The 20024-nt window shown below is 32.6% G+C and overlaps 1 protein-coding gene across 6 annotated transcripts in view; it reads left to right on the top strand.

Annotated features, from left to right (window-relative positions):
- Positions 1 to 20024, top strand: part of LOC126749160 (Ca(2+)/calmodulin-responsive adenylate cyclase) — a 163055-nt gene that overhangs the window by 104891 nt on the left and 38140 nt on the right. For 5 of the 6 annotated variants that reach the window (XM_050458840.1, XM_050458838.1, XM_050458842.1 and 2 more), the window contains exons 9-10: positions 1304 to 1448; positions 11092 to 11274. In XM_050458840.1, the coding sequence (XP_050314797.1) occupies positions 1304 to 1448; positions 11092 to 11274 (328 nt within the window). The remainder of the gene's footprint in view (positions 1 to 1303; positions 1449 to 11091; positions 11275 to 20024) is intronic. The other variant, XM_050458839.1, reaches the window with a different exon arrangement.

Genomic DNA, 20024 nt, shown 5'->3' with positions numbered 1-20024 from the left:
TTTAATAGCGAAACAGATCAACACAATACAGAACCGTCAACTTCTTCAAAGGAAAAGATATATTATAGCTTGCAGAACGTTCACAAACCAGAGCCACGCCTCGTAAATTATTTTTCGAATTGGGCGGGGGATGATAATGATGATTTGGACTGTTAATAATAATATAGATACTTAGTTAAATTTTCTTAGAATATTCTGTTGCTTTCATTAAATATCCTAACTTTTTTATGTTTTGTATAATTAAAGACATTCAAAATTATGGTGCGTTAATACCTAGTATTACATACCATAACATAATCTCTCAATACTTCGTATATAGCGTCAAAGACATCTGGTAGAAACTGGCTTATCGTACACTTTGGCACTCGGTAAAGAAACTGCAAAGATCCCAGTGAGTCGCCAGTAGCAAGATATCGACAAGCTATTTGAAGTTTTAGCTTTGCTAGTAGAGGCATTCGCATAACAGTATTATTCTTTTGTATTTTACTGCTAACCTAAAAAAAAAAACGTTTTCTAAAACTAGAATTTACAATTATTATTATTTATTAACCAGTTCAAAATTTACTTACCTTTTTTGCTAATGTATTAAACATTTTATCATTCATGCGTAAAAAATTAAAAAAGCTTTTGGGATCTTCTACAGCAAGTTCTTTTAAAAGTGTTGCAGAAGCACCAAGTATACTTCTCCTGCCTATCCATTTTCTCACCCATATCTTTTTAGATTTTTTCTTTTTCCTGCGTTTTATTTTAATTATTTCAACAACAACAGCAGCTACCGCAGCAATTAACTCTGTGTCGGCCATCTTGTTATTGGTTACTATCGTGATATTTTTGTGTACGTGTAGACACCTCATCATTTCATGATAGGACTATCGAGACTATCATAAGAGCACTTGCACGAGAGTACTATCTTCGTGAAAACGAGGCTTTACTCTGCATTGGCATTATTATGATATCTCGGTATATTTATGAATAATACCGTGTAAAGTAAAGAAATAATATGGAATAAATAAAGGATCAAATAATATTTTTGAAAACATCGCTTGTTGCTAAATTTATGCACAATACTGTATATTGAGAACACTGAAACTTTCCTGGTTCTTAGAATATTCATCAAAAATAAAAACATTTCGAGAGTATTCCCTAATTTTTAAATGTTCACTTATCAAAATCCCCATTTTTCGCCATAAATTTCTTGACATTCTGTATATCCAAGTGACATCAATTCCAATGAATCTTTTAATTTAAAAGTCATATAACGCTGATAAACAATCGTATGCTTCAAGAGAAATTCTTATTTCAGGAGAGTGCATATTACTCAAGCCACCCTGGATTACCTAGGGGGTGAATATGAAGTAGAATCCGGTAATGGTGCTTCTAGAAATCAATATCTACGGGATCACTGCGTTAACACGTATTTTATAGTACCACCTGCTAGAAGAAGAAAGGTAAGTTTACAAAAAAAATATTATTATTTATTGAACTAATACAGTTTTAGCTGCATCTTTTAAAGTCCTTTCGGAAATTTCAGAAAATGGGAGTACTTAGGTTCTGGGTTTTGTATATTAAACTATGGAAACCCCTGAGCTATTATAAGTCTTTTTTAGGAGTATAACGTATAATTTTTAATAAGATATACAATTTACCATTTTTTAACTCGGGATGTAAACTAAGCCAGCATAGGATTAATGTATTTCTGTCTCTATACAATTTTTTCGCTGTCATTATATTTATATCGCCGACTGTTTAATATATCACCATTTCCCTTCTATTTTCTTTTCAATTTTGAGTCTATTTTTCTTGGACTCGTGTGTTTAAATAAGATGTCATTGGCAAATGGTTTGCAAATATTTAGAGAACGGACTTGTATTAGGTAACTTTTTATAACACGTGTTTCCCAATAAAACAAAGTAAAGCAACTAGGATTATATATTTGTCTTAAAGAGTTATTTTGCCTAAAAAAAATTGATTCGAACTTATTATCATCAATAAATTTATTTGTGAAATAAATATATCGCTTCAAGTTTTATTTAGACGTTTATTCTGATGAATGTATGTTTAGCTAAGGCTGTGGTACACCTGGCGAAAGTTTGCTTACCACTTTCTTATTATGTTATTTTGATTTTATTTAAGACCAATAAATAACTGACAGATATTTTATTTATTTTAATTCCGTGCGATTTTATGAATCAACGTTTGTAAACATATCGGCAATTTATTTTTATTCTTAAAACTGTTGATTTTTAAAATGTGATAACCTTATGTATGAAGTATGTTTTTATAAATTATGTGTAACAATAAAAAAGATTACTTATTTTTAGATAAATTGTTTCAATTAATTATCAAGGTTCACATATTTATTTTGCAAATTCAGATACTCAATATTTCTGTATTGGAGTTCAGATATTTATAAATACAATTTTTTTTTGATTTTTAATTTTCCTCGGTTTGCTTAAAAATCTGAATAGGTTTCACTGAACCTTTTAATAAATAAATCTCTTCTCTTCAGTTAACTCAAATTTAATAAAACATCCATTGAAAATTACTCTACTCTCATTTAAGTGTATCCAACTTATTTCAAAATTTCTCATTAATTAATACTCGCCATATTACAGGTCTCTATATTTCTCCCCTTCACAATAAAATACTAATTTACATTCCTTCATTACTGCCAGTTCGCTTTTGAAGTTTCAAATTGCCATTGTCACATGTAATTATTTTAACGTTCCAAAGTTTTAAACTATGTGATATTAATTTACGAGTTAATGTTTTATTAATTTCAAAACCATTTTAGGTGTATCAATTAGTCTCATGTTTCGGTATTTGCAGATGATTCTTGTGAATTATATTGGGATTATGTAAACTCTCTCTGTGTAAACTTATCCAATAAATACTGAGTGGTGTTTATTGTTAAAAGTTTATTCAAGAAGCAAGCAAAATGCAACTTTTGTCTCATTTCAACATCAAGCCAGTGTAGTTTTTTAATTTTGTGACTTATACTTTAATAACGTGCACACGAGTTCTGTCGAACGTTTTGCAATTTAAATTTGGGCTTACAATCAATTAGAAACGTATCATCCATTTTTCTCGGAAGGTTGCCTTTTCTTGATGTGCTTGTTTCAAAAAATACCAACAAACTTGAATTTGAGATTTACCGCAAACCCACCACTACGGATAATGTCATCCAATACTCCTCAAACTCCCCTTATTCCTACAAATTTGCCTCTTTTAATTCCCTTTTCTATCGCCTTTTCAACATCCCCCTTTCTAGAGAAGCTTTCCTTGATGAACTAAATATAATTAAACATATTGCTTTTAATAATGGTTTTCCACTTGATATAATTAATCGCCTTTATTCTAAATTCTATAATAAATACAAACTCACTTACAACATAGTCCATCTTTATAATGAAAATAGTCACCTTTTTAGATCAATGTCATTTTTTAATAGGGTGAAGTGGGGTAAGGGTAATCAAAAAAATGATAGTGGCACTTTAAAATTTCAAAACAAAAAAACCAAAAGAGAAATTTCATTTTTAGTAGACACAGAGCTTATTTCTTTGTTAAATCAATGTCATATTTATTTATTTTTTGTCTGCTTTTGTTTTTTTATAAACCAACATAAACAAAACATGTCGGCTGATTACTCACGGCTCCTAACTGCCATATGCTTACTCTGCCGATGGATCTGGGGCAAGTGTACTATAGTATGAAAAATTCTGGGTTAAAAAAAATAGCTTGATACCTATCTTAATTTATAAGGAAGTTATGAACTTTTTTCGTGGAGCAATGATAGGGAATAAAACTCAAAGATTTTCTGAAAAGTATATTACGTAGGTAAGTTGAGCAAAACAGGCTGTGACATGTTTTTTTTTTATTTATTTAACGTTATATGAGGTAAAGGATACTGGAAAAGTTAGTTCTCCTCTTCGCCCTAAAGTGGGTTCTGATAAAAATCGCTCTATATCTGATGCAGCCACTAAGTGATGGTCCTCTTGTTCAGGCCATCCGCCGTCTTCATCTGAAGAGCTCTCATTAATATGTTTTGCTGTTATAATTTCAGCTCCCGGAGCTACCCTTTTTCTTCTTTCTTTTTCGTTAGGGGCGATTGCCTCATTGTTTCCAGCAACAATTCTTCAAATGATACAGAACCGCTACTTGGTGCTGCTGTTGGTATTGGTCTACTTGGCCCTGCTATTGGTTCTGGTCGCGGTTCTGATGCTAGCTGCTGCGTGGTTGGTTTCTCTCTCGATGGCTGCTTGTGCTGGGTTCATTAAGAGGTTGTTCTGTGGCAGGTTGGGGATTTCTCAAACGTTCTTCATATCTTCGTAGAGCTTCTGGATCATATTTAGAGCGGTCGATGACAGATCTATTAAATGGGCATATTCCTCCTCTACGAAAGCCCGATGTCAGTAAAGCTGGATATGTCTCTTTTTAAATTGTGCTCACAAGTACCGAAAAATCTTTCCTTGGTATTTTAACACCCACATGTTTTCTTTTGTACTCCGCTAATTTGGAATCCCACCGTGACTTAAGGCTCTTATAGACCGCTAGGTCCATGGGTTGCAATAGGTGGCTGGAGTCTGGAGGTAATTTAAGTAGAATTATATCATTTTCCTTAAAAACAATTAATGGAGGCAGTTTATCCCCATTGGCGTGGCCACTCATGAGACTGTCGTACTCTCTCTTCCAAGCCCGGTGGTTATTCTTGAAGCAGGGGCATTTTTCTGATCCACAATTTTAGTTTCGTCGATGTTATAAATCTGAGAAGGCTTATTTTGCAGGTCGTTATTTTCTAAGGTTGCTTTTAACATGTCAAAATATTGTTCAAATACAAATGGATCATTGGCTTTTTTTCTGGCATACTCCAGTCCTTGTGGTTTTAAAGATAGCCTGTGCCTTTTTTTTAAGGATAAGAACCAATCCTCGCCAGGTATTCCATTTTTAAATGGCTTTTTTATATTATTTTTCGTGACATATTTTCCCACCAATTCTAAGATTTCCTTTCTGCTGAGCCCCCAACCCCACTGCTCCATGATTTTTATAGCATTCACTAATTTTTCTTCGTCAGCTGCAGGTGTTGCGGTGGGTCTTCCTTTGGACGTGCTTTTTGATCCTCGGGTTCCTCGTAGGTGTTTTTGAAGAGTGGAAAATGGGATTTGATACCTCTGGGCAGCACCACGAATACTGATACGATTTTCTTGGATGTTTCTGATCTCATCTTTTAAAAGTTTGTTTCTTTTTTGTATACACTCTCAACATTTTGAAGGAACTCACTAGGAACTGTATAAACTAGTCTTAAATCGGTCCTATTTTAAAGATTTCTACACTGTTTTTACAATTAATTAAAGTCTTTGGTAAGTATTTACACTATTTCTTCGATATTAGTATTAGCCTGTAACAATAGAGAAAATGATAGGTTATAGCTAAAAACTCAAGAAGGAGGAGGCTAGGGGAAATGTAGTCAGTGATTACATTTACAGTCTCAGTGATTACACTTACCCCATATGCGTATTTCGGTGGGGTAAATGTAATCGCTGGCATAAATTTTTTATTAAGTATCGAAAATCAAATCTGATAGCAGAATCAACATCCTTGTCGAAAATTACCTAAGGGAGCAAAATATTACAAATAAATACTAATATTAGCAGTAGTAATAGGGAATTAAAATTCCTAAAAAGCACTCACAAAATTATTATAAATGTCAAAGTACAAAAAAGAAAAAGGGAAATCTTTGAAACTGGGTCATATTTTCGAATTTCGAAGAAAATATTTTCCAAAACGTTATAAAAAAAATCATATGGCTTGATTACATTTGCCCCATGATTACATTTACCCCACTTCACCCTAATATTTCTTTTCAGCTTGCAAGTTTTTCAAGTCTACAAATCTCACAATTGCTTTTAAAACTACAAACAGTTTAAAAAGGCAGCTAGTTAGCACAACAGATAAGGCAGGTTTCTTTTCAAAATCAGGGGTATATTCATTAAGATGTAAGGACTAATGACTGTAATGCCATTTACATAGGGCAATCGGGGAGAAAAATTTCCACCAGAATAAAGGAACATACAAGTTTGGTGAACAGGTACAGGGATACTGACATGATTGAAACTAAATCGGCGTTTGCAAATCATTTATTGGCCTCCTCATATGGTTTTTCTTTAACTCAGGGAGCGGATATTTTGCATGAGTGCTCAAAAGGCAAAAAACTGGACTTGTTGGAAAAAATGGAAATAACTAACGCTAAGAAGAGCCCTGTTCTTGTGTGTGTGAACGATATTTTCACGTTTGAACCTCTCTCAAATAATTTAAAAAGTCTTTTCCTATTCAATTTTATATATTTTTAGTTTTTATTGTTAAGATTGTTTACTTATATTCACACTTATTAATATAGTTCGGATTGTTCCCCATATTTGATTATGCTACTTGGTGGCCTATGGGTTAGACGCGCGCCTGTGAATCTAAAGGTTGCTGGATCGTTCCCCACTGGTGACATTTTACATTTTTATTTTTTTAAGCATACATTTTTATCTATGGTGAGAATTGTTAGGTCTAGGTAATGAGTTTTATCATAATTTATAAGCGTTCTTTTTGTGAACGTGTAGCTTTTTCAAAAAATTATATGGATTTGATGAGACCGTGCCTTTGTGTTCCTACCTTTGTTTTGTTTACAATCAATGTTGCATGCAAACATAGTTGCCGCAACTCATGTGAGAAAGTACAAGCGTTTCAAATAGAATGTATAAAATATTTGCTTTTGTACAAATTTTGTAATAAAAAGTTGGATTTTTGACATACTTTAGACATTACGTCAAGCATGATACCCTGATTTTTAAATTAATTTGAATTTGCAAATGACGAGTAGTGACATTATTGCATCACTTGATTGTATTCTAATGCCGTGCCGTGATAAAATTAAGTAACCGTATAGGATTCTTATGATTGATTTGCAAAAAAGTAGATTTTAGGCATACAAAATTTTTTGTGGATTTTTGGGTTTAGTTTTATTAAGTTAGAAATTCAGGATAGTTGATAGCAAGATTATATTTAATTTAACTATAAGATTTAAGTACGTAAAATCAGTTTAACCAAAAATTTTAATTTAATAAGTTTAGTTTTTAGCGCCATCAGTGGGATGTTTATAATAAGTGATGAGAGAATAGGTGGTACGAATTACTTACGCCCATTTATTCTGTGTATTAAGGCATTAAAGATTTACTTTTTGACACAAAAGGGTTAAATGTTTTGATTTGTCTTCAAATTTTATATATTTCCTTTTTTTGGGTATTGAGATTTATTTTTATTTGGTGGTTATTATTAACGGGGATTTTGGCTGCCACATCCAATGTCCTTTATTATTGTTTATTTTAAATTAGTACATATTATGATATATTATTATAATAATATATTCATGAAAACCCCCATCTCTATATTTAGTACCAACATCTTTGGATAAAAAGTAATTATGTAGTCAGAAAAGTGTATTTTTTAAATAAACTTTTACATTAAAAATCATCTAGCTGTTTATATGCATAATAGGAGAGATTAGATAAAAATTAACAAAAATAAATGCTTATACAAAAAACTAAAAATCTTATACAAAATCTTAAAATTACTCATTTGAATCTGGCCCAAAGAGTAAATACAATTTTCTAAACTCTGTTTTTCCTTTTTTTAGCAGTTTCTTCCATTAAGGAAGGAACCAGTTTCTTTGTTGCCGCTATGGATTCCAACTTTATCTCGCACAGTCGCACTGAAGCATTTGGATACTAAAACAGATTTAAAAAGTGTACATGCGTATCAGAAATAATTTTTAAATTTAATTAATAATAAATTTACAATTTTTCTTAAATAATTACAACTCAGATGTAAAATAGCCTTTTTTCTAGTCTTGCCTCTCTGGGACAGAACAAGTGTGGCAGTAACTGTAAAAAAAAATTAACTTGTTTAATTAATAAAAAAAGGGTCTTCTTACTATATGGCAAAAAAGGGACTTTTTCCCAGAGAATGCAGGAAGAAGCAGTCTTTATTGTATCGCTGAAGGACAAACAGAGGCAGTAAACTGTAAAAAAAAATTATACTTGTTTAATTAATAAAAAAAGGTTTTCTTACTATGGCAAAAAAGGGACTTTTTCATCTAAATAATATGTGGATTTTTCTTCCTCCCGAAATTTTTTAATATTCTCCAAATATTCTATACGCCACCTGACAATTCGAGTACTTTCCGTTACAGCAGCCCTTTTGTTAACCAGCTTAAACTTAAATCCAAGTTTTATTAGGTATCTCCGCAAGGTTGAGACTGCTAAATGTTTGTCCCTTAACCATCTCTATAGTTGAAACCTCGTTGTTTTTGTATTTAGAATACACAACTTCTCTTAGCAATTTGGCAATATCCATGTCAAGTCCCTTTGATTGTCCTGCATCTTTCCTTTTTTTCCTGTATTTAATCCATTTTTTTACAAAATAGCATATTGCACTATTTGGAACCGCTGTTAAAAACGCTGTTTTTTGCAAAGCACTACAATCATTTGTGATCTGAAGATCATTCCTTAGATTGTTATAGACATTTAAACATATTTGTTTGGCGTCTGTACTTAAACAAATACGTTTTAAAGCCTCTTTAAAAACACGACGAAATTAATACAAAAACGGCCCAAAAATTTATCTGGGTACGGCCTCGTAATCCTCAAAATCAGTGGGATAGAGAGAGATACATAATCACTTGCACATCCTAAAGTAGGAATCGCCAGATTGCAGGTGTTTTATCTTTCTTTAATAGACTAGCTAAAAAGAGGTGACAGTCTGGGAGTGCTGCAAGTGTTTAAAATGATTTGTAAAATGCTTGGATTTTAGTCCGCAGTCAATTTTTTTATATTATTTTCTTTTTAAAAATGGGCATTTTCAAAAGACAAATAAAAAATTGTGTGAGTGTAAAACATGGGGTTTTACGTATATTTAAAATGATTTCATAGATAAATTATATAAAATTTTGGCATTTAAACATGTATATCATGCGACAATAAATACGATATAGATGCACGGACTATCTATTGCGGCATCTGCGACACATCAAAGATTCTAATAGATTTCTGAACTGGACTTTAAATAAACTCAATTCCTTAGTAAAAATAATTAAAAATAAAAAACCACGGGAATCACTTGAGGCACCCTGTACATTAATTAAATCACAGTTCTTCTCTTCCATACATCCCCTTTTCATCTGGCAGTATACACCATTACACGCCCTTATAAACTCTTTTGTTGCTACCGTAATAGATGTAGCAAAAAATCTTCTTGTTAGCAGACAATACATGTTCGTAATGTTTCCTTCCTGAGCAAGTAGTCCCGTATGGTTTTAAAGCTCTAGTTAGTTTAAAGGGCAAATTATTCCCCCTTTATGCTTTTAATGGAAAATAAGAACTATGTCACCGCAGAAACTACCGCTGGGATATTACACAAAGACCCAAGTTGTATTCGATATTTACGTGTATTTTAGTTATGTCACTTTGTTGCTGCCTATTATATAAGATTGCTATTCAAATCAAAAGGTTTTTGAATTTAGGTCGGCGCTATTGTTAGCTTGGTTTAATTAACAAGCTAATGGCTTATTATGCCTAATAACGATTTTGTTGTCAAGTGTTTGTTATTTCAGAGCAAAATATTACTTTTTACCTTACTTAAGCCCATAATTCCTTAAATTTTCGAAAGGACTAAAATGCTATGTATTCTTATACATAGAAAATATAAATGACTTGTTATTGGAGTTTATAAGTGTAAACTATTTGTAATAATTAGTTGTGTTAACATACTAACAACGACACTAAAAGAACACAACACATTTTTAATTAATCTCATTGTGTGTCCTGCACCAAGCTGTTCTGCTCTTTCAAAGTATCAGATAACGACGTTGAAGTGATTGATTTAATTAATTAGAGCAAATGGGAACTTTTGAATGTTTTCCTCTGAAAGCAGCGTATGGCTTTTTATCCATTGTAAATTCAACGTCGATATCAGTTGTAATGACACTTTTTTCCATCAATTCCTACTTGTTGTACATATAAAGGAATTGTTTGATTTATTTGCATGCAAATTTCTAATTGTTGATTGCAGTGTCTTTTTAATAGTTACTGATTTTAAAAAATCCCAATTATCCTTAATTAAACGTTAAAAACTTTATTCAGCCTCTTAACTAAAAGCATTTGTATCTTCCTATCCTATTTTATTTATTTATTTATTTATTTTCATTAATTATTTCAAGTATTTTTTTGCTAGAACGTTTAGTTCATCATGACTCTTTTGCCCCTCAGTTTTTCAATGGATTCAAAAGATCTTTATGCTGTCAAAGGCTTTATAAAAATCTAAATATTTTGATATTGTATGTAACAGTTTTACTGATTTTAGTTTCATATGATAGCTGAAGGGTTTGCTTACCAAAAAGGTTATTTCAAGTTTCTTGTAAATACAGTCGTTTCGGAATTATTGAGCAATTTTTCAGTAGATTGAAAAAATCTGTATGCTATCCAAAGGCTTGACAAAAATCTAAACATTTTAAAATTTCATGTAACAGTTTTATTTATTTTAGTTCCCTATGAAATTAAATAAATGATAAAAACAATTAATTTCTTATCACCACTTTCTTCATCAGCACTCTTATGGTTCGCAGTGGGTCATTGGTTGAGATACAGCCCACAGATTCCTCGTCAACTTTTTGATCTTCTTTCGAAAAAAATCAGTTTTTTAAGGATATTTCTAGCCCCTTAGAATCTCAGCTTATAAATACCATTTTTATTCATTAACTTGGTTGGTCATCATACATCATCTCCACTGGTAGTTGCAGCATATTCCAGTTTTTTCTCAGAACAGCTAACTTTGATCACCTCAAGAGTCCTATACCAAAAAAACCTCTACAACCTCCGAACCCATAAGTCTTATTTGCCCGCCTCAAAATTCACTTAAGACCCTTACGTGTATACCTGAAGAACAGCACTACTTCGATTCAGCCAACACTACACAGAAAACACCACAACACTTCCTGATACTAACCCCGTTTGACTAACCCCGCACCCTCCCCCCTTTTTGCCGTTCTTTCAGCCACTGTTGTTCAACACACTCCAGGTACGGTCTGCTCTCGGTGCTGCTCAGCGCAGGAAGCTGAGCTTCAAGAACGTCAGCAATGTTGTGGTGCAGCTGCTTCACTCGATCAAGTACTCCATGGAGGTACCGTTCAGCAACATGGCCCTGCAACCGGACATCAAGGCTACCAGTACTAGGAAGGTGAGTTCTGCTTTTTTTATTATTAGTTAACAAGTTGAATTGTATTTAATGAGTATGTTGTTGTAGGAGAGTTCTCTCTTATCATAGCATTTGTTGAAGATGGGTTCTTAGTACAGTCAATTTAACAAAATTTCTCTGAAAATGTATTGATACGTTCACAAGCTCTTCCAAGGAATTTTCCTTCCCTAGGATTTTGCAATAAAAAGAATTTTTGGTACGTAAAGGTTTTATAATTTTTGTCGAACTCGCCCTTTTTTTTTGCTATATTGACTGTACTATAGAGTGCGTCAGCGATAATCTCATTTCTTTGATTTGAGCGGCCTAGTCCGGACGTTTTAGAATTTTTTTATACTTACCTACATATACCAATATTTACAAATACCATTATTTTTTATTGAACGTATCTATAAAACTTTAGTGTTCTACAAATAGTAGTGTTTCAATGCAAAGGCCTACCTGAGATGCGACATAGACTCGGTTTATAATCCAGTGGCTATAACTTTGGAGAGATCAGAAGAACCAAAAAAATATAATTAAAAACATTTGGAGCAATGCAAGTGATGAACACAAAATACAGTTTTAATCAAAGGTCGACAGAAGGCTTAACACATCATCACAAACAAATAACGTTAACCTTAAGAAGAAGAACAATTGAAGGCAGATGGACAATCTTCAGACACACTCTTGTTGGGACATCACAAGAAACAATAGGAAGGGAAGAACGGAGATCTGGATGACCGACGTCATATTGACACTAATGGATGCCAGATGCACGGTAAAGAACAAAGATGACAGATACAAAACAATAAACAAACAGATCCAAGAAGAGATAAAAAATGCAACGGAGCAGTTGATGGATGCAAAGTGAAGTGCACACACAACGTGAGAACAGAAAAGAAAACATACTACACGAAAAAAACCAAACCTTTGACAGAAAATGGAAATACCGAAATAGAAATAGACCCTGATTTGAGAACAGTATCTAAAGGAACTGTTTTAAAACAACAGGACAATGGTGGGAGCAACTCTTAAAAAGTAGAGCAGCCTTTCAATCCTTAGGACTGAAGTGAACCTCTTCTGGCAGAACAGTTCAAGAATCTGGATGAGAATGTAATTGCCAGGCTACTAAACTAATTTGTTCAACACTATTTAAGAGAGCGGGAGATTGCCAAATCCTGAAGGTGCCATGATTACAGTACGATCTGCTTTATGACCCACGCAGTAAGATTTTCATGCTCATTTTCACTAAATACGATAACTACTTAAGCAGATCCCAATACGGACTTAAAAGAGGTACAGGCACAAGAGAGGACATGTTGGGACTAATGCTCGGATTTTCGACGATTTTTCGGAGGTGTAGGCCCAAACTTAGTAAAACCTAATCAAATTGACGAATTCACTTCACTTGCCAACTAAATTCGCCTCTCCTCAAAAAAAAAGGAAAAATCTGCAACAGTACGCCTTTAAATATGCCCGTCTCATGTGCGTGCGAGAGAGAAAAAGAATATAGATCTTTAAGTGTGTGATGGGAACTGTCACATGTAAATTCATTATCTCTGTCGAATAAGTTCGGTAAAACAATTTGCAGTCTTCTTCTTCTTCTTCTTCTATATCTCACTATCTATAAAGTCTTAGTTCTATGTTGTTTCATTGCTTATCACAAACTTATATCATTCGAGCAGTTCGGAAAGTTGATGTCTATTGTTGGGTTTATCCAGGTTTCATTTAAAACTAGACTATCACGTTTTCCTGTTTGTGGTAAATGAACAGTTTCTGGGTACTTGTTTCTGATGCATTAGTAGTTCTTTTGAATGATCACTAGGTCCTGCTGACGCGCATTCTTTTGGTCTCTTTGGGAGTCTATACTTCTGGTCTTTTTATTAAGCAACAAATCTTTATTAGAAGTAAGCAGTTCGTACCAGACCTAAAAACATATTTTTCACTTCCAAAAATCCAGTACCTCATTATTTGGTGAAGAAATGTCCGAGTCAAAGGCCTTTACCAAAGCCTGGCTGGTAAAAGTGGTACGATCGGTATTCAAAATAAACTCAAAAATATCCTTTTCAAACACTAGCAGGTTATCATTTACACCTATTAAAGTCATTAGTACTTTTGCTATTGCTGTTAATCCTTCACCATCTTCGTTTGCTGCCTCAACATCCAGTGTGAATGTTGGTGTAGTTTCTACATCTAGGTTTGAGTTGGCTACTTTTATTACTCCTGTATCAGGTTCTAAGCTAAAAAAACATAATAAGATTTGTCCATGAAGAAGAGATAATAAGGAAAAAGATTGAAGGTCTTTATGGTTTCTTTATCTTAAGAATAATTCTTAAATTGAAGATCTCTTAAGCTGGATGACCTGACCAGGTGGAGTTGGTAGAGGAGTCACTTTGAAATTGAGATCATAGTATAGAAAATGGATTTTCGGGTAGGTTCGTAGGTCAAAGTCACTAGAGAGTCACATAAATTTGCTAATAGGGATGAATATATTCAGTTTATTCAAGATATTAGATCTGATATTGCCCTATTTGTGACTAAGTGAATTAAGCTTGTCATTTAATGATGGGAAAAATTGGTCCATTACTAATAGACCTGTTTCATCACTGATCTTATTCTTTTTTGTGAAAAAACGTTAAGGACTAACATGGAGCAGTTTTTCAATCAATTGAAAAAATCTTGATACTGTCAAAGGCTTTACATAAATCCAAATATTTTAAAAATTCTTATAGCGATTGCTTTTAATTTCATATGAAAGCTGATGAGTTTCTTTAACAAAAAGATCATTTAAAGTTTTCTAAAATACAACCATTTCAGAGTTATTTAGTGATCAGCCTTTCAATTGATTAAAGAAATCTTGATACTGTTAAAGGTTTTACAGAAATCTACAAATCTTTTAAATTCATGCAAAGATTTTATTAATTTTAGCATCATATAGAAACTTCAGCATCATAAAAGCTGATGAGTTTTTTTACCAAAAAGCTCATTTCAAGTTTCTTTGTAAACACAACCGTTTCAAAGCTGTTGATTAATTTTTCAATGGATTGAAAAATCTTGATACTGTCAAAGGCTTTACAAGAATCCGAATATTTTAACTCATGCAGCGATTTTTTTATCATATAAAAACAAATTGCTGTCCTCACCAAAAAGCTCAATACATCTTTGTGAATGAAAGCGTTTTGGAAATATCGAGTAGTTCTTCAATGAATTAAAAAATCTTGATACTGTCAAAGGCTTCACAGAAATCTAAATAGTACATCAGCTTGCAGGTTTACATGAAAGCTAATAGGCTTCTAGATAGAATATGTAACTGTGAATCTGTGAGACTTGCCAAGAAAAAGGTTTTACTGCTTGTAATTTCTGGTCACAAGTATCAAATGTACTCAGATCTTACCTAAAGAAATCACTTCCAGACCCACTAAGCCGTGTATATCGGATTTTACTTCCTGGCTGTCTATCTACGTCGGTGGCTTCTACTATTAACACTGTAGTACCAACACGTGCAAGCTCTAAAACAAATACAGCTCTAAATCAAAGAAAAATGTTCACATAGATTCTAATCTGCCACACTTCCTGTAAACTCAGCAGAAGCTGTTTTATTCATCAGACAGCTCCTGGTCTTCCCTTCTTTTACAAGAGGTAAAGACTGGGTCTTGTTCTGTTTCCATTTCTAAGTTTTCTGCTTCCTTTACTTTGTGCAGTATTAGCTTCTTTACTTCCTCTGTAAGGTTCAATAGTTCCAGGATCTGGATTGGTTATTTGTTTGGGATTGAGATCCTTGATATATTTATGGGATTAATTCGGATTCTCAATAAGTTTGGTAATAGTAGCACTTCATGTGCTTGTTTGCTGTAGCCTGAGATTGCGCACGTTCTTTTTTTATGTGTTAGACATCATTTAAGGGTATAGTAAACTTTGGTTTTTCCTCTCTTTTATGCTTTTTTGGTTCAGGGTTATTAAGTCATTTGGTGCTTTTTGTTAAAGTGTGACTGAGAAATTCATTGTGTGACTTCAGTTAGATTGGATTTTGAGGCTTCGTAGTATGAGACATTTTCTATTGTATCATTATAAATTTATTTACTTATTTTTGTCTCAGATACTCTGAAGCAATCCCTATCGGTAATTCCTTGTAGGTTAATGCAAACGGCGCTAATTAGGAGTTTCCCTATGCATTTCTCCTGTTTATGGTTTTCGGTGCACATCTGGCATCTTTTATTGCTCCCACACTATTTTGCTAAATATCGCAGTATGTGTACTCCTACATTTACATCGAAATAGTTAATTGTATTTCTTTGCTCGTTACTTCCAGGTTTAGCCGAGCCTGCTTGGGCCGTTGAATTGGTTAAATACTTTTCCTAGACTTATTGGATGCAGATTAGATAAATTTCATAAAATCGTTTTTGCTTTCGATGATAATCAGGTAGGGCCCAGATTTTCTGTCTTTGCATTTCATAGTTTTTTCTCCGTGAAGTCAGGGGGCTTATTAGACGAATCATGCATTTTTGTCTACTACTGAGGCTGTGCGTCTTTTTTTACTAATATTACAGTAAAAAGCTAAAGCGGGTAAACGTATTTACAATAAAGTAAGTAGAAGCGAACTGTTTTTTAATAATCTGCCAGACTTACCGAAGTTGTCTCATCAATGAAGAGGATAAGTTCGAGATTTATTGAAAAGAATATTTGCGTGGAAGAGCTTTTTTAACATTTCACTATCTACAGAAGAACTCTATTTTATCAGGATTTTAAGCACCTTATTATTCTGAGGTTATGTTCACGATCAATGTAAAATTATTTTGTCCGGGGCCTATGTGTGTATTTCTATGTGTCAATTACTATACATACAATTTTTCTTTTTCTATCGGTTCTACAGATACGTTCGGCCATGTTTGATAGAGAACGTTGGCATTTAAATAAGCTTAACACATTGCATGAAAAGATTATTTACGTCCGGATTATTGCTGCTTTAAATCAATGAAAATAAATTATTCCTGACTATATTGTGAATCAATAATTTTATAGCGCTCAGTTTGTGATAAAACAGCCTTTTGGCTTGAAATAGTTACATATTCTTGTCTCATTCAAATACTATGAGGGGAGAAGACTTTTTACAACCACATAATGTAAATTTAAATTTATAGATATCAATATTGTAATGTTAGACCTAATATTGATTTTCAATACATTATGTAGCCAATTGGTAAATAAAATGCGAATACAGAAAATTTAGGATGATACTCGTGGTTCCTATTCAATATTTTAAAACCGTTACTAGTTAAAACGTATATTAAGCGACATTAAATAAACTCTATATTTTTAAAATAATATGCATGCAGGGATGGTGACAAATGGTTATCACAATACTGCATGTTAGTGGCACTATGCACCTGGTTTTAAAAAAGTTCGGATATATAAAAGAATTTTTTAAAGTATTAGCTGCCACTGGTCATGGAATATTCAGTGGAGATCCGAAGAAGACAAGCTTCATGTGTTATAATGAGTTGTGTGCATGCAGAATCGATGATAATGTATAGGGAACGTCCAATCAAACATGTTTATAGACATATTGGTTTATTGTAACCTCCTAAACATATAGTTTTAGTTCAAATATAAAACATACAATGCCTAAGATTGAGGTTATTTTTATAAAATTACAATTATGTTTGTATTCTTGTTTTTTATTTTTTAATTAAAATCTGCAGATGGTTTTTTCTATAAAAACATTATAAGGAAGCGAATTACATATAGAGAGCTTTAGTGCTTTACATGGAAAAGCGAATCTAGATTTTTATCCACCTACACGAATGCAACATAATGCTTTAAAGAAAAATCTAATTTTGCGAGGATGGTAAATAACGAATGCAATCAAATAGACTTTTCCGTAATAAATCCTGAATATTTGCATTTAACCTTTACTTTTGTATTTTATTACATTTAAAAATTGCAGGAATAAAACTAGTTTTATAAGCGATGACTAGCAACAGGAAAAATCCATTGAACGTGAAAAATGCGTATTATAAAACATTTATTAAATAAGAAATATACTTCCATCGTATATACAAGGGTGTGAAATTCAATTCTACAGCTTGTTTTCATTCTTTTTAGTTAGTTAGACATGCAGTGTTATATTATAATAATATTTGGTAGATTTATTACTAATACTAATATTTTTATTTATTATGATTAAAGGTTAAAAAGGGCTACATCTGAGGGTTGGTTTATTCACTCTTGACAAAGAGACATTGTTGTATCAAAAAGTTGGAAAAAAGGATATATTTGTATACACTACATGCAAGCAATATTTAAATTATTCAACGGGCAACAATTTGCACTAAAAGAGCTTATTTGCACAAGCACAGGAAGTATAGCATAGTACTCAGAGAAGTATGCTTGCATGTCAACTTTTACCCTTTAATTACTGTAGAAAAACACTATGCCAATTCAAATATTCACCGATACTTCTAGTCACTCCCTCAAATTTTTTCTTATTTGACTAGAATTATTATTATTTGCATGTTTGCAAGCCTTATATGTCTATTTTAGCAATGATATTACTATTTGGTACCAACCTATTCGCTCAGTATATTATCCAACATTTAGTTAAATTTAACACATATATTACACTAAAACGTTATTTAATTTGGTGTTTAAATATTGCATGATGGTGTAATTTAAATTTCTAGGATGCGGTAAGTGTTCTACTACCCCTACTACTACCTAACCAACTAAACCGAAAATAGGCATAGGGATTATTATTGTGAGTAAGCAAGAATTAGATTTTCATAGTGGTAAGTTGTTCGCTCACCACCATTTTTCATTTTCGTCTTATTATTCTTTATGCCATTAAAATATCACTTGTTTAATACCACCTTTCAGTTTAGATAATTAATTGCGGTACTTGTATTGTTCCCTACATATTTCAGGTGATTCCTAGTAGAACTATCATCCTTTTTAATGCATCCAGAGAGAATTTACACATCTTTAAGGAAGTTTTTCAATTCATGGCAGATGGTCTTGTAATCTGTTATATTTATATCTTATCTTAATCATATTAATCCACAGTTCTAGCTACTATGGCGAATTTAAAAACAAATGGATGTGTACTCCAGGTGGGTAGATCAAAAGCTGACAAATCCCACACCTTGATGAAGGTCAGCCTCGAGAATTCTGGAGGAAGTGAAAAAAATTTCAAAAAATAAAGCAAATTTCACATCGATATACGAACAATGAGATTAAGTAAACATTAAAAAAAAATGGAAGAAGAAAACCAAAACAAAATCAGTATCCCAGAGTTATCTATGTAATACTCTACCGGAAAGATTCAAATTATCCAGATATACGCTCCCATAAGTTCTGCATCCCAAGAAGATATTGAAAACTATTAAGAAGATATTTTAGGCAGTATCAGAAAAGACACTTTGTCCTCGGTTTTATCAATGAAGTAGGTTACTAATGCACCATCTAGATGCAGAAGAATTAATACCTTTTTTAAAAAACAAACAACAAGGAGATGGACATGGATCTGCCCAGATTCAAATACTAAAACTAAGAGTGACTACTAACAAAATAAATGCACGCAGTAGAAGATGTCTCAATCCTGAATCGCTTTAACACCGGTAGTCATCACAGGTTAATGAGATCACAAATTGAAATCAATTCTAAATCAGAACGCTAGAAGATAATCAAACCAAAGGGTTCCAAAGTTCATGGAGGAAACATTTCAAGAAAAGCAAAATGACCTCAAAGGAAGTTATCTAGTAAAGAACTATTAAACAAGATAGACATCAACAAGCTGGAAACTAAAGTAAGAACGGATATCAGGAGAGGCTTGAAAAAGACAAAAAAAAAGAAACATGGCTAATGGTACCCCTGAAAATAAAGAGCCAAATACAATTTGGTTCTAAACAATGTAATACAGTCTCCTGAGTTGTTGTGTCAGCTTAATTTAAATGTTCCTCCTACTACAGTGCTCAGACAGACTAGATTATTCTACCTTGAACAACGTCGTATACTGTATGGTGAAAACTGTGTAATAGGTAGAATAATGATTAACTCAAATAGTGTCAGTATAGATTTGTTTCGTTGTTCTCCGAGTTCACTTCAACGAATTTTAAAATCTGCTTAAGTGCAATATAATTTTATATCTTGACTTTGCTTAAAGTGTGTCTTCTTTTCTATTGTAGTTACTCTGTTTTAAACCATTGTTGTCCTTATATTTTATTTAATTTTATTGATGTTACCTGTTATTTATGCTAGATATTTAATGATAGCACTAATACTTCAAGTGCTTTATTGCGATATAAAATCTTATTTTATTGAATATTTCATATACTATATTTATTTTGTAAATTGGTTAATTACCGTAATATACTGAGTTGAATTGAATTGAACAATTATAAAGACGAAGACCAGAGATGATCTGAGACACTACAACACAGTTCTAGTAAAAAAAGTGATTGAAAACAATAAAAATATGAAAGTTTTTAAGAGGATTAACACAAAGGGGTGCCTCAGAATACATCAATTAAAAAAAAACCAACGGAAACACCACAGAAGAAAAAAGCGAGCTAATAAATATTAACAACAAAACGATTCCAAAACTACCAGAGGTAGACAACAAAAAAACTCTTAATGTTGGATCCTAAGAATTGCTCGACATGACCATAGCAGAAATACAATTAGCACTATCCTAAGGAAGAACAAGGGAGCACCAGGAGATGATGGTATTACAAGTAAAATGATGAAGCTGGACGGCA

The sequence above is a fragment of the Anthonomus grandis genome, chromosome 22 (assembly GCF_022605725.1).
Source record: "Anthonomus grandis grandis chromosome 22, icAntGran1.3, whole genome shotgun sequence".
Lineage (NCBI taxonomy): Eukaryota > Metazoa > Arthropoda > Insecta > Coleoptera > Curculionidae > Anthonomus > Anthonomus grandis.
The sequence above is the reverse complement of the archived record's forward strand: the minus strand, read 5'-3'. Positions and strand labels throughout refer to the sequence as shown.